This window comes from Maylandia zebra, linkage group LG19 (genome assembly GCF_041146795.1).
Source record: "Maylandia zebra isolate NMK-2024a linkage group LG19, Mzebra_GT3a, whole genome shotgun sequence".
In the NCBI taxonomy this organism is placed as follows: Eukaryota; Metazoa; Chordata; class Actinopteri; order Cichliformes; family Cichlidae; genus Maylandia; species Maylandia zebra.
This window is the reverse complement of record NC_135185.1, coordinates 1,288,507-1,301,332: the sequence shown is the minus strand read 5'-3', so window position 1 is coordinate 1,301,332 and position 12,826 is coordinate 1,288,507. Positions and strand designations below refer to the sequence as shown.

General features: G+C 40.9%; 1 protein-coding gene across 4 annotated transcripts in view; it reads left to right on the top strand.

The window, feature by feature from the left end:
• Positions 1-390: 390 nt before the first annotated feature.
• Positions 391-12,826, top strand: part of adck1 (aarF domain containing kinase 1) — a 90,945-nt gene continuing 78,509 nt past the window's right edge. For 2 of the 4 annotated variants that reach the window (XR_013094477.1, XM_004564151.6), the window contains exons 1-3: positions 391-823; positions 1,785-1,922; positions 9,874-9,957. Coding sequence is in view for 3 of the 4 variants with exons in the window: in XM_004564151.6 (XP_004564208.1) it covers positions 1,791-1,922; positions 9,874-9,957 (216 nt within the window). In the remaining variant the exon portion in view is untranslated. Of the gene's footprint in view, positions 824-1,168; positions 1,233-1,784; positions 1,923-9,873; positions 9,958-12,826 lie in introns of all 4 variants that reach the window. The other 2 variants (XM_012922720.5, XM_004564153.6) reach the window with 2 other exon arrangements.

The following is a 12,826-nucleotide window of genomic DNA, read 5'->3' as shown; positions in this document are numbered from 1 at the left end:
TTACTTTATCTTAACACAAACTCGATGAAAGGTCTAAACTGCCCCCAATTCTTCCATGTTAAATATTAACTTTCTAGCTATGTGTCATTGCATCCTTTAGATCATATTTTGACATATTAATATTATTGGATAATTTGCACAAGTTGAAAACAAATTCATTTGTTGTGTGGTTACACATGTACACATGTAATTTCTCCCACCCTACATTTAAAAGAATGAAGTGTGTTCATCTTCATCTAGTTATGAGCAGTCAATCTTTTGGGGCTATTTATGAAATCTCCTTTAGGGCCACCAAAATTCTAGGGCCGGCCCTGTGGGCCACACAGGAGGCGGGGTTTATGAGCCATACTGGAGCCAGACGCCAGGGGGCAGTAGAGACTTTCGGGGAGCTGTTACGTCGTCCATGTTTTCTACAGGCTCCATATCAGGCCGTACTACATTAACCAGAATCCTTTGGCTCTGCGTCGAAATTTTGCGAAGAGGTCAAATCAAACGGATAAATGGCAGTCAGTCAGCGCGCGTTGTAGAGTCAGGTAAAGCTGCTCGTAGTTCTTTCATTGAGACGTTTAGTTTCGCCGGTCAGCACTGAGTGCTGCTGGGTGGTGCAGCCATACATCGCCTGTTACAAAACCCAGCCGGTTGTTGCATAACACAACAACACAAGTGATGATAAGCTCACAGTCGCCGTATCCTGTTCTTTATTAGCGTCTTTTAGAAACGAGACACCAGCGAAATCCGGTCTGAGGCAAAGACACTACTTGGAGCTGTCTCGGCAGGAACTGCTTTGTGATTCATTGAGCTGACCTGCCGCTAGCTGCTCAGGGTGAGTGTCATAACACGCCGAGCCGGCTTAGGTGCACCAACACAAAGATGCTTAAGAAAAGCAGGAGACTAGTGCTTTCACTGTGTAATATTTTAATCAAGTGGCAAACTAGGTAGCTGATATTATTGCGACAACATTGCATGTATATTGTTGTTTTATTTTTAGACAAATCAGATAAACTCCAGTGATCTCCAGGCCAGGTGATTGACATATAACTGACATTTTCTATTTAAAAACAGTCCCAGTTTCTGACCGTAAATAAAGGACAGTCTGCCCTCTACGCGCAGGTGATGCTTTCAGGATCACTTACAAGATGTTTTTTTTCCCTCTTTTTTGGTGCTTAAGCCGTATCAGCTGAAGTTGAACTGGGGCTAGACTATACTCCTGTTCAGTGCCAGTTTATATCACAGTAAGTCGGTATAACCTTATTTAAACAAGTGAATCATTAACATTCATTTCTTTTAAATTGTAACCTGATAAAAGGGGAGTGCTTAAAAGATCCAAAGTTACACAGTAACAGCAATAACTCGACACCCCTACTGGTGAAATGCTTCCCCCTTTAATGAGTAAGTAAGTTTTAATTCTGCAGATAGGAATTACAAAACATAAAAAAGGACCTATTTTCCACATTTCTAGCTCCACGTTTTTATTCTTGGGCATTTATAGAGCTCTGGGCAGTTCAAAATAGTCCATATTTGTCTTATTCTTAGTCTTGTTGGGGTCCTTGGTAATGCACAAACTGTCTGAAGCCTGAACCCTCACCAAACTAAGATGCAACCTTCTGCCGTGATCAGATCTCAAATGTAGATTCATATTAAGAGGCACTTTTCTTTTTGTGTCAATTCAAAGTGCCTGATGTGAATCAGCCACAGTGAATCAACACAGCATTATTCCGAGTTATCAATGAATGAAACACTTCTTTAGCACTTTGTTGATCTCCTCCCTCGTCTTCCTCTTGCAGTGACTCATGGCTAATCGGCTCCTCAAAGTCTCCTCTCTAGCCACAGCAGTACTTGCCTCATCTGGATTTTACCTTTATAGCAGTCACCTGGACCTCAGTGACTTAAGTGTGATCCGCTTTGGACGAGCTGTGGCGACTGTGAGTTACTGCACAACACTACTTGGAAATTTCATATTCTAAAATGCCTTTAATGATAATAGCATTAAGTCCTTACAAGTCCTTCTACTAGGCAGCTATACTGGTAACACTTCTGTGAACTTGCTTATGTTGAAGCATCTTTGTATCTTTACTTCATTTGTATTTATTCAGCACCCAAGTTGCTAAACAGTGAAAGTACATTTTGAAAATAAAAATTCGAAATTTAAAACTACCTTAAGTAGAATTTAAAACAGTTTCAAATTTCAAAACCAGTACACATACAATCTGACACTAAAACAGGTAGTCTAAGGAGCTTGGAAAGAAAGTTTAAGTTTCTTGAAGATGTTTCAGCTCTCATCCCAGGAACGTCTTCAGTTCTAAGACCGAATGATGGAGAATCCCAGGTGGGAGCTGTCCTTTAAGAGGGTCGTTGGCCCACTATTGATCATGTGCCTGACCACATGAGCCCAGGCGTAGGTCCGCAGAGGTTTTGGTGAAACCATTGTGAGACCATGCCTCACACTGTTATGTGACCCATTCAGATCACCTGATGAAACGTCTTGAGGAAACTCCAGTTGTTTTTTCTTTCCAAGCTCCTTAGACTACCATGACCTGGATAAACAAGAACCTACACAGACAAAGGTAAAAGTTTCATCAGGACGTTAGTGGCTTAGAAAAGCAGAAAGATTAAAAATAAGCTTTACCAAGAAATTTAAACGATTTTACAGAGTGACTGAAGAAATCACTCTACAGTCTAAACTGTAAAAGCCCAATCACCTTTAGGGACCATGCAAGTCTTTAACAAAGTCATGCTGTAAAATGTGTTCATGAGTCAGCAACTTGCAGCTGTAGGCAGGAGCCTGACTGTGTAGGGCTTAAACACAAGCAAACTACAGGGAGTGCAGAATTATTAGGCAAGTTGTATTTTTGAGGAATAATGTTATTATTGAACAACAACCATGTTCTCAATGAACCCAAAAAACTCATTAATATCAAAGCTGAATGTTTTTGGAAGTAGTTTTTAGTTTGTTTTTAGTTTTAGCTATTTTAGGGGGATATCTGTGTGTGCAGGTGACTATTACTGTGCATAATTATTAGGCAACTTAACAAAAAACAAATATATACCCATATAAATTATTTATTTTTACCAGTGAAACCAATAACTCGGGCAGGGATAGCTCAGTAGGTAAAGTGGTCGCCCCATGATCGGAAGGTCGGCGGTTCGAATCCACTTAACGGCTACCCTGAGGTACCCCTGAGCAAGGTACCGTCCCTACACACTGCTCCCCGGGTGCCTGCTTAGTGGGCTGCCCACTACTTCACTGAGTGAATGGGTCAAATGCAGAGAAAAACAAGTAATTTCCCCATGGGTATCAATAAAGTATCCATTATTATTATTATTATTATTATTATTATAACATCTCCACATTCACAAATATACATTTCTGACATTCAAAAACAAAACAAAAAGAAATCAGCGACCAATATAGCCACCTTTCTTTGCAAGGACACTCAAAAGCCTGCCATCCATGGATTCTGTCAGTGTTTTGATCTGTTCACCATCAACATTGCGTGCAGCAGCAACCACAGCCTCCCAGACACTGTTCAGAGAGGTGTACTGTTTTCCCTCCTTGTAAATCTCACATTTGATGATGGACCACAGGTTCTCAATGGGGTTCAGATCAGGTGAACAAGGAGGCCATGTCATTAGTTTTTCTTCTTTTATACCCTTTCTTGCCAGCCACGCTGTGGAGTACTTGGACGCGTGTGATGGAGCATTGTCCTGCATGGAAATCATGTTTTTCTTGAAGGATGCAGACTTCTTCCTGTACCACTGCTTGAAGAAGGTGTCTTCCAGAAACTGGCAGTAGGACTGGGAGTTGAGCTTGACTCCATCCTCAACCCGAAAAGGCCCCACAAGCTCATCTTTGATGATACCAGCCCAAACCAGTACTCCACCTCCACCTTGCTGGCGTCTGAGTGGGACTGGAGCTCTCTGCCCTTTACCAATCCAGCCACGGGCCCATCCATCTGGCCCATCAAGACTCACTCTCATTTCATCAGTCCATAAAACCTTAGAAAAATCAGTCTTGAGATATTTCTTGGCCCAGTCTTGACGTTTCAGCTTGTGTGTCTTGTTCAGTGGTGGTCGTCTTTCAGCCTTTCTTACCTTGGCCATGTCTCTGAGTATTGCACACCTTGTGCTTTTGGGCACTCCAGTGATGTTGCAGCTCTGAAATATGGCCAAACTGGTGGCAAGTGGCATCTTGGCAGCTGCACGCTTGACTTTTCTCAGTTCATGGGCAGTTATTTTGCGCCTTGGTTTTTCCACACGCTTCTTGCGACCCTGTTGACTATTTTGAATGAAACGCTTGATTGTTCGATGATCACGCTTCAGAAGCTTTGCAATTTTGAGACTGCTGCATCCCTCTGCAAGATATCTCACTATTTTTGACTTTTCTGAGCCTGTCAAGTCCTTCTTTTGACCCATTTTGCCAAAGGAAAGGACGTTGCCTAATAATTATGCACACCTGATATAGGGTGTTGATGTCATTAGACCACACCCCTTCTCATTACAGAGATGCACATCACCTAATATGCTTAATTGGTAGTAGGCTTTCGAGCCTATACAGCTTGGAGTAAGACAACATGCATGAAGAGGATGATGTGGACAAAATACTCATTTGCCTAATAATTCTGCACTCCCTGTAATCTTAAAAATGGTTGTAAAACTAACAGGTAACAATGAAGAGTTACAATAACCGATGTGGTTAAAAGCTTGGCGGGAGCATTTTGGATTAACTGTTGTCTGTGTATCTGGAGGTGAAAACCCCAGATGACAGAAAGGAGTTTATAATTGTTCCAGTCTCTAAACCAACTGGAAAAGTATCTTTTAAAAACTGAGTAGCGATCCAGTCTGACAGGTAGGCGGAAGAATTGGACGGTACCACTGTGTGTTTCAGGCTTCCAGAGAGATCTGTGGCTGAATTCAGTGTAGCACTGTTTTATTAAAATAATCAAGAAATTCAAGAAAATCAATTCACACTTTTCTATTGAGGATTTAACAGGTGGGATAGGCAGTGATGGTTTTTAACTCTTTATCCCATAAAGACAACATTTGATGACCTCCCTGTGCCTTTAGTGTATGTCAATAAAAATGTTCTGTGTTGAGCATTAGAATTTTTTCTGGGTTTTTCTAGTGGTTACTGCATAAGCAGAGATCACGCTCACTAATATCTGATTCCAACCCAGTGATTTTGTTCTTTGAGCAGGCCTGAAATATGACAGGAACTCCTCAGTTCACAAAAGAGCTTCAAAGGTTGCTCCTAGTAGGCCTTCAAAGGGTTAAAAAGAATTTTAGCTGGGAAGTTGTGGAAGATGGTTGTTCCAAGCTTCCTTGAATTTCAAACTAGCATTTGAAGCTAAGGTTTTAACAACAACGATGGAAGCTTTTAGCTTGTTCTTTCTGTATTACCTCATAGCCTTTCTGTGTTACCTCTTTACTTTTCTTAGTTTCTCATTCAAGCCATCAAGTCAGATTTATTCAACACTGTTGGTAAGTGATTTGAGAATTCCTGCATAAATCCCCAAATCATTTTAGGGCAGGTCTACAGTGCATCCAGGAAATATTCACAGTTTGCCTGAAATTCTTGAAAATTTGTTAAGAAAACTAAAGTACAACATGCATATAAGTATTCACAGCCTTTGCTCAGTACTTCATTGAAGCATCTTTGGCAGCAGTTACAGCCTCCCATGTTTTTGAGTACGATGTTACAGGCTTTCACATCTGTTTTTGGCCAGTTTCTCCTCGTCTTTGCAGAGCCTCTCAGGCTCCATCGGGTTGGATGGGGAGTGTTGGTCCAGAGATGTTTAATCGAGTTCAAGTCTGGGCTCCGGCTGCACCACCCAAGGACATTCACAGATTGGTCCCCAAGCCACTTCTTTGTTGTCTTGGCTGCGTGCTTGCGGTCATTGTCCTGTTGAAAGATGAACTCTGCTCCAGCCTGAATTCCTAAGGTGATCTGAAGGCTGCATGAAGTTTAGAGGTCTCTAGTGACTGCAGCAAATTAACATAATCAACCATAAAACAATAACTATAAGAATAGATCACAGAAGTCATGTTGAATCAACACAAATTCAATCTTATGTGAATACTTTAGATTTACTGGGGAAAATTAAGTGAGGATGAAAAGAAGAAATCACATGAGCTCACCACGTGTCACTGATGAACTCATTAAAATCAAGTAAATTCAAAGAACAGTGTGGGCTTTGATGGAAAATGTCGTGCTGCTGAAAACAAGCTGTTATAATGTGTAGCTGTTAATAATTAATGTCAACAAAAGAATTAATGTTACTAATGATTCGGTGTCCAGCCTAACAGACCCAAGTCAGTGTTTCTGGCCCGTGTACATTTGCACTGGGATTCTGATATTTTAAATATTCATACAGTTTTATTAAAACCTGCTTAATTCATATGGTTTTGGGTGATTTCACTTTGAATCTGAAAAATAATGTTAGGAAAACCTTGATAAAGATAATAAAATAAAGATCATCTAGCACAGAGGTCTCCAACCTTTCTTGCGCCACGGACCGGTTTATGCCCGACAATATTTTCACGGACCGGCCTTTAAGGTGTCGCGGATAAATACAACAAAATAAAACTAGTACCGGTACCGAAAAAAAGATTTATTCATAACCAGTGTTGGTCAAGTTACTTGAAAAAAGTAATCAGTAACTAATTACTGATTACTTCCCCCAAAAAGTAATCCCGTTACTTTACTGATTACTTATTTTCAAAAGTAATTAATTACTTAGTTACTTTTTAAAAACACAATTTACAACCTGAAGAGGTGATAAAGTGATAGATCTTTCAGCCCAATTCTACCTTTTCTACATAATCCATCATACAAAATGTAATCAAATGGAAAAGTCTCTTTTTAAAACTTGTTTTATTAGTTTTAATCTTTTAACTTTATGCATCAAGCAAACATTTAATTATATGCAACATTCTCTGACTGGAAGAAATTAGTTTAACATTTAAACCTATTTTCTGCACATTCCAGCACATAAAATAAAATATTTTTTGTGTTTACACTCAGTCTTTCAAACAGATGCAAGTAAAACACAGCAGAAAATAAATAAAGTCAAAGACTCAGCGGTCCTGTTGCTCTATTTTCACCTGTAAAGCAGGAGTGGGGCAGGTGGAGGTTTACCCTGGTGCAGGTGTGCCGCGGTCAGTGGAAGAATCCGCGAGTTTCTCTGTGAGTTTCCCATTACGTCGTAGCTACTCGGTGCTTGTTGGAAGTTTAGGGGTTTTTTGCTGTAAAAAGAAGTTTTCTTCCCACGCACAGCGGACACTAATGTTTTTGTCACTTTTTATGGAATCAAACTCAAAGTAAGGTCAGTACTTCCACGCTTTAAACGCTGCACGCTCATACTCTCTCTGCACTCGAGATATTACCCATTGTTAATCTGCACACAGCTGTTGTCACTAACGGCGCACTCGCTTACGTCACTGTCGTGAGACATTCTCGCAAAAAATCACGGTTTTAGTAACGCAGAACGCAGCGTTCCTACGGGAAAGTAACTGTAATTTAATTACCGTTTTTGCAATAGTAATCCCTTACTTTACTCGTTACTTGAAAAAAGTAATCAGATTACAGTAACGCGTTACTGCCCATCTCTGTTCATAACACACGTGAAAAGACCCAGGAAAACCGATTTAACGATAAAAACGATAACAAAATAACGCTGAAAACCCATAAAAACCCTGAAAACCATACATTTCATACCTGAGTCTCAACTCTCGCGGCCCGGTACCAAACGACTCATGGACCGGTACCGGCCCGGGGGTTGGGGACCGCTGATGTAATACACCCTCCTTCAGATTCAAGTGGGACAGCAGACATGCGCCTTCAGCGACCTGCCTGATTGAAACATTGTATCAGACTAAGTTAACAGTCAACAGCTACAAAGTTACTTTCTTCACATTGGAGTTTGTCAATCAGGTGCTTGGATGAAGGACTCCCACCAGCTTTTTCCTCTTTGTGCTGTCTGCAGACTGACTCCATGTTAAACTATGACAGCGCCATCGTCACTGCTGTTGTGTCATCAGTGTTTTTGTTTAAAAATCATACTTTTTATTCACACGGATGCTCCAACATCCTCCTGTGTTACTTCCAGCTGACCTTTCTTTACCTGGATGATCCTGATGAAATCTTTGGCCTCAGCAGAGCTGTTACAGATATGTGGCCTCTCCTTATTGTCATGAATGCGATGTTATGCCATGAGCTCCCGAGCTCGTCTCATCTTGTTACTCCAGGAGCCACGTCCTGATAGAACATCACTGGCTGCTTCCAGGAGAAAATCTCCTTTTTTCAGCCTGGCTGCTTTCATCATTGCTTCTTTGTCCTTATAGTTAAAAACCTTCATTGTGAGTGCTGTGTTGTTGTTCACTGTGTACACCTCTCAGTGATATGACATATCACATCAGCCACATGTGCTGACGGTGAACCTGCTCTCATCCGTGAACACCACAGAACGTCAGTAGTTGTGAAAGACTTGGAGCCACACAGCGTTCCCTAACTGTTTCTTTCTTCCTTTAACTTTATGGCACACACAACGCTTGCAGCTCGGCACCTTTGGTTTCTCCGTGGCCAGCTTTCTGGTTGGCTCCACACTTCACTGCCTGTCCCCGGTGTCACTAAAGAGGGAACAGAGCTCATCAGTGTGATTCCTTCCAGCTTGTCCTCAGCCTCCGTGGCGCTGCCCCTCGAGCACACCCCTGCCACAACGGTATTTTATGGAAAATTCCAATCAGGCTTCACGGTGCCAGGCAGTGATCACAGGACCCACTAGAGGAATTTGGGCCCTCAGGCCACGCTCACAAAGTCTTTCTGTTTGTTTGGTCAGAAACTGGAGGTAATTTTGTACGGCTCTGGCAGTGCTCATCCTGTTCCTCTTCACACAACTCGCTGTCTGTCTGCTGGAATCTCTTAATGGTCTTGAGACACTTTTGGGAGATACAATAAATGGCAATGGAATGGTTTAATGTGCTGTCCTTGAGCAGCTGGGCTACTTGTGTAACCTCTATAGCAGGTGTGTTGACCTCAAGGCCTCAAGGGCCGGTCCTGCAGGTTTTAGATCTCACCCTGGGTCAACACACCTGAATCACATGATTAGGTCATCACCAGGCCTCTGGAGAACTACAAGACATGTTGAGGAGGTCATTTAGCCATTTAAATCAGCAGTGTGGGATCAAGGACACATCTAAAATATGTAAAAATTGTGTATGTTTCTGTTCTGTGTCTTGTGTACTGTTTGTTTGTATATGTGTCTTTCTTGCTGCTGTTACACCCAAATGTCCCCTTGTGGGACAATTAAAGGATTATTCTATTGTAAAACCTGCAGGACACCGGACCCGGAGTTCCCCCACCCCTGCTAGGATCAGGTGTCGTCTATCCTTTATTGTTCCTCATTGGGGAAACTCAGGTGTTCTAGCAGCAAAGTGACAGGCAGATGGAGCGTGCAGATTCACACAAAACTAAAGAGTAAATAAAAAAACAAGAAGTAAGAGGCTAGATCATCAGGAGCTTCATCAAAGGTGTCCACTTGATTTTATTGACTGTTTAACACATAAAAGTTCTACACCACAAAAAAAAATCGAATAGAATGAAGCCAGGAAAATACATGTTTATATTGACTATTATCTTAAGTTGTGAACATGTCTTATTTAGTTTTTGGATGTTAAACTGTTAAACTATGTAAAATCATATATACAGAAGCAAGAATGTTCTGATTCCCATTCACAGAGTTATTCACAGCATTCTCCTCCTACCACAATACAATGTAGGGTTAGCACATACGATGACTTAGACCTCAGAAGGTTAGTAACTATTCTTCCACTTTGCAGTTGAAAATCTCTTCATGTCATTTGTTTGTTCGTCTGCAGACAGCAGTCATCAGCTACGACTATCTCACAGCTTTCAGACACGTGGAAAATGGCACAGACGAATACTGGCACCTCAAGTCAAAGGTAGAGAACCACTTTGTTTCTTTAGAATTGGGGTGGGTGAAATGTTGTTGTTGTTGTTGGTGATGAGCTGAAGGTGAACCAGACTGCCCACTGTTCTCATCACACTTCTTTCTCCTGTTTGTGAAACTTGTTCCTCGACAAACTAAAGAAGGCATATTTAACTATTCAGGGACATCATCATCATCACTGTTTTGGAAATGTGGTTTTCAGTACCTATTTAAGACTATTTTCTAATTTTGTCTGTCCAGAGATGCAGAGAAAATACTATGTAATGTTTTTAATCCTCTGAGCTTGAACCCATGGCAAGATTAGGGTTGGGCTTTAATGTAACCCTGCAGGCTTTTTAGAATAATAAAATGACTTTCTGGGGGTTAAAACGAAAGAAGGTTTTGATGTGTGTCTGTTTGAATTGTCATTTATTGTCCTTTGATTTCAAAGACTTGTAAGAATCATGTTCAAAACCAGGAAACAAATATTCTGACAGGAACAGGATTTGGTTTTAAAGTTTCAGAAACAGAAAATCAAAGCAATTCGCAAGAATCTTAACCAAACCTTTTCACTTATTCATTATTGGTATCCGGTCGTTCAGTGATGACCTGACGAATCCTACTTCCGGGTCTAAAGTAGTCTGCGTTTAATATGGCTTTTGTGTTGTTAACATGTTTAATGTTGTGTATTTTCTTCTATTTGATCTCAAAAAGCTCCTAAAACAGTCAGTGATCACTGTTGACCTCCCTCGGCTTTTATTACCGCTAATCATTTATTTAAGCTCAGTTTTTAAAACCTTAGGATGTAACTACAGCCCAGCCCATGCAGCAGTATATGAATGACTAACCTCGTATTGTGGATGGATTATCTCAGTTGTTCTCCTGGCTGAAGTTTGGTCCTTTTACAGCATCCTGCCATGCGATTACATTTGTTCCTGACCACCGAGAACACTCACGTTAACTTTTATCGAGTGGAAAAAAAGTTAGCTTGTTTATATTATGCTAACATAGCTGTGTCGCTAGCGGTCACGTAGCACATCATTATATACCAGCTAGCCCAACTTCAGTAACCCTACAAACGTCACTGCTGTTTAGTTTTCTGTCTTCATTTATGTTGGAAGTGATAACAGAGCTGTACATTTTAATTTGTTTCCAAAACCCCGCAGTCAGGACATGCTATATTGTATTTAGATAGAAGCTAGCGAGCTAACTCCCTGCTAACTTCTAACTCCGTTAAATGTCATAAATTCCGTTTTCATGGATGCCTGGATGTTAAACTCAATTGTTACACCTGGTAGAGCAGAACGCTGATCATTTTATTAAAGATGAAAGACTTTAGACAGTTTTTCAACTCTCAGTAATGCCACAGTGATTGTTTGATATATGGACCTGCAGCGGAGTTTAGGCCCAGACACGGCTAGTGACGTCAGACTGAATGACCGGATTAATGAATTCAGTCCATTTTGGAACAAGTGAAACTCTGTGAATACTTGTGCATACACTGTAAATCACAGTTAAATGTTCAGTCAGTGCTTAAAGTTTAAACAGTGGAGTAGGGCACACTCTGCTGGACAAACTATGTGACGAGCCCATTTCTAAAATACCTCAAAGATTACTTTCTGTAATCTATTACCCATTACTAGACATGATCCAGACAAATGGGTTAAATGACAACGTTACAAATGAATCCAGATCAGTGGGGCACAGTGACCAGTGTTTGTTTTGTTCACTGCATACAGACCTTGTTTCATGTTTATAAGGTGACTTTAATCATGACACTGTTTTTCTTAAAGTTGACATGTTCAAATTCCTTTGAATTGTTAGTCTGCTGCGTTCACATTTGTGCTACAATGAGCAGGGTTTGTGTAGCTTCGGAGGAAAACGGTGCCACACATGGACAATACTTTTATTGTACAAAAGGGTGAGAGTGCAGTGGTAATTTGCAGACTGCACCCAGGACAGAAACATCTGCATTATACTGCTAACAGAACTTTAGCTCTTTGCTAGCACCTGCACAGACAGCAAGCTAACGATAAGCTAGCAAAGAACCCAGAGTGAGGTTAAAGCTGAGTGAATGAGGACCTCAGAACAGATAATAAACAGGGGGAGGAGTCAGACTGAAGCCTTGATTTCTAACTGTTCACTGTGGATAGTGTCTTTGTGCTTCTAGCATTTTTGTTCAGATGTAATCACTAAGAGACAGATCACGTGTGTGCATATTACATTACTTTTAAGAAAAGTGCTTTGTGTAATATGTGTTTGCATTCGCTAACAGTATTTCCCACACTGAGCCCAACAAAGAGGGGAAGTACCTCCATCATGCACAAACATTTGACCACACAACATGCAGTTAATCTGCACGTATATATTTACTTCGATATGCTGTTTAGCAATGGTGGCAACTTTCAAAGCGGAGCCAGTGAGAACTGATAAGAGGACCTAAAAGGAAATGAATCCATGAGTGATATCGATAATGGAATCGGAGTCGTGAAATTTTTTACTTTTTTTTTTAAAGACTAGGCTTAAAAAAGTTTTGGCCAGTTGATGTGGCCATAGTCTCAGACGGCACTGAGCATTTTGTCACTCGCTTCTTTTCTCTCTCCTTGTTTTCATCCACAATGATCGCACTTAAACTTTAGTAACTGCTAAACTCTACCCTTTTTCGCCCTCTTTCCTTCCTGTCACTGGCTGAGCTTTATTAGGCGTCTGGTCTGATCCATCTGATCAGTTTGTTGGTGGGATTTTCTCTGTTTTTGAGTGAATTCCTCTGTCAGAAGCAGTGAAAAATCTCAAAAGTCCCTTTGGGATTTTTGATGGGCTTAAGGTCCATCAAATTGGTGCAGTTTCAATTTAGATTATTTGCTTGAAAAAAACAGTTCAGA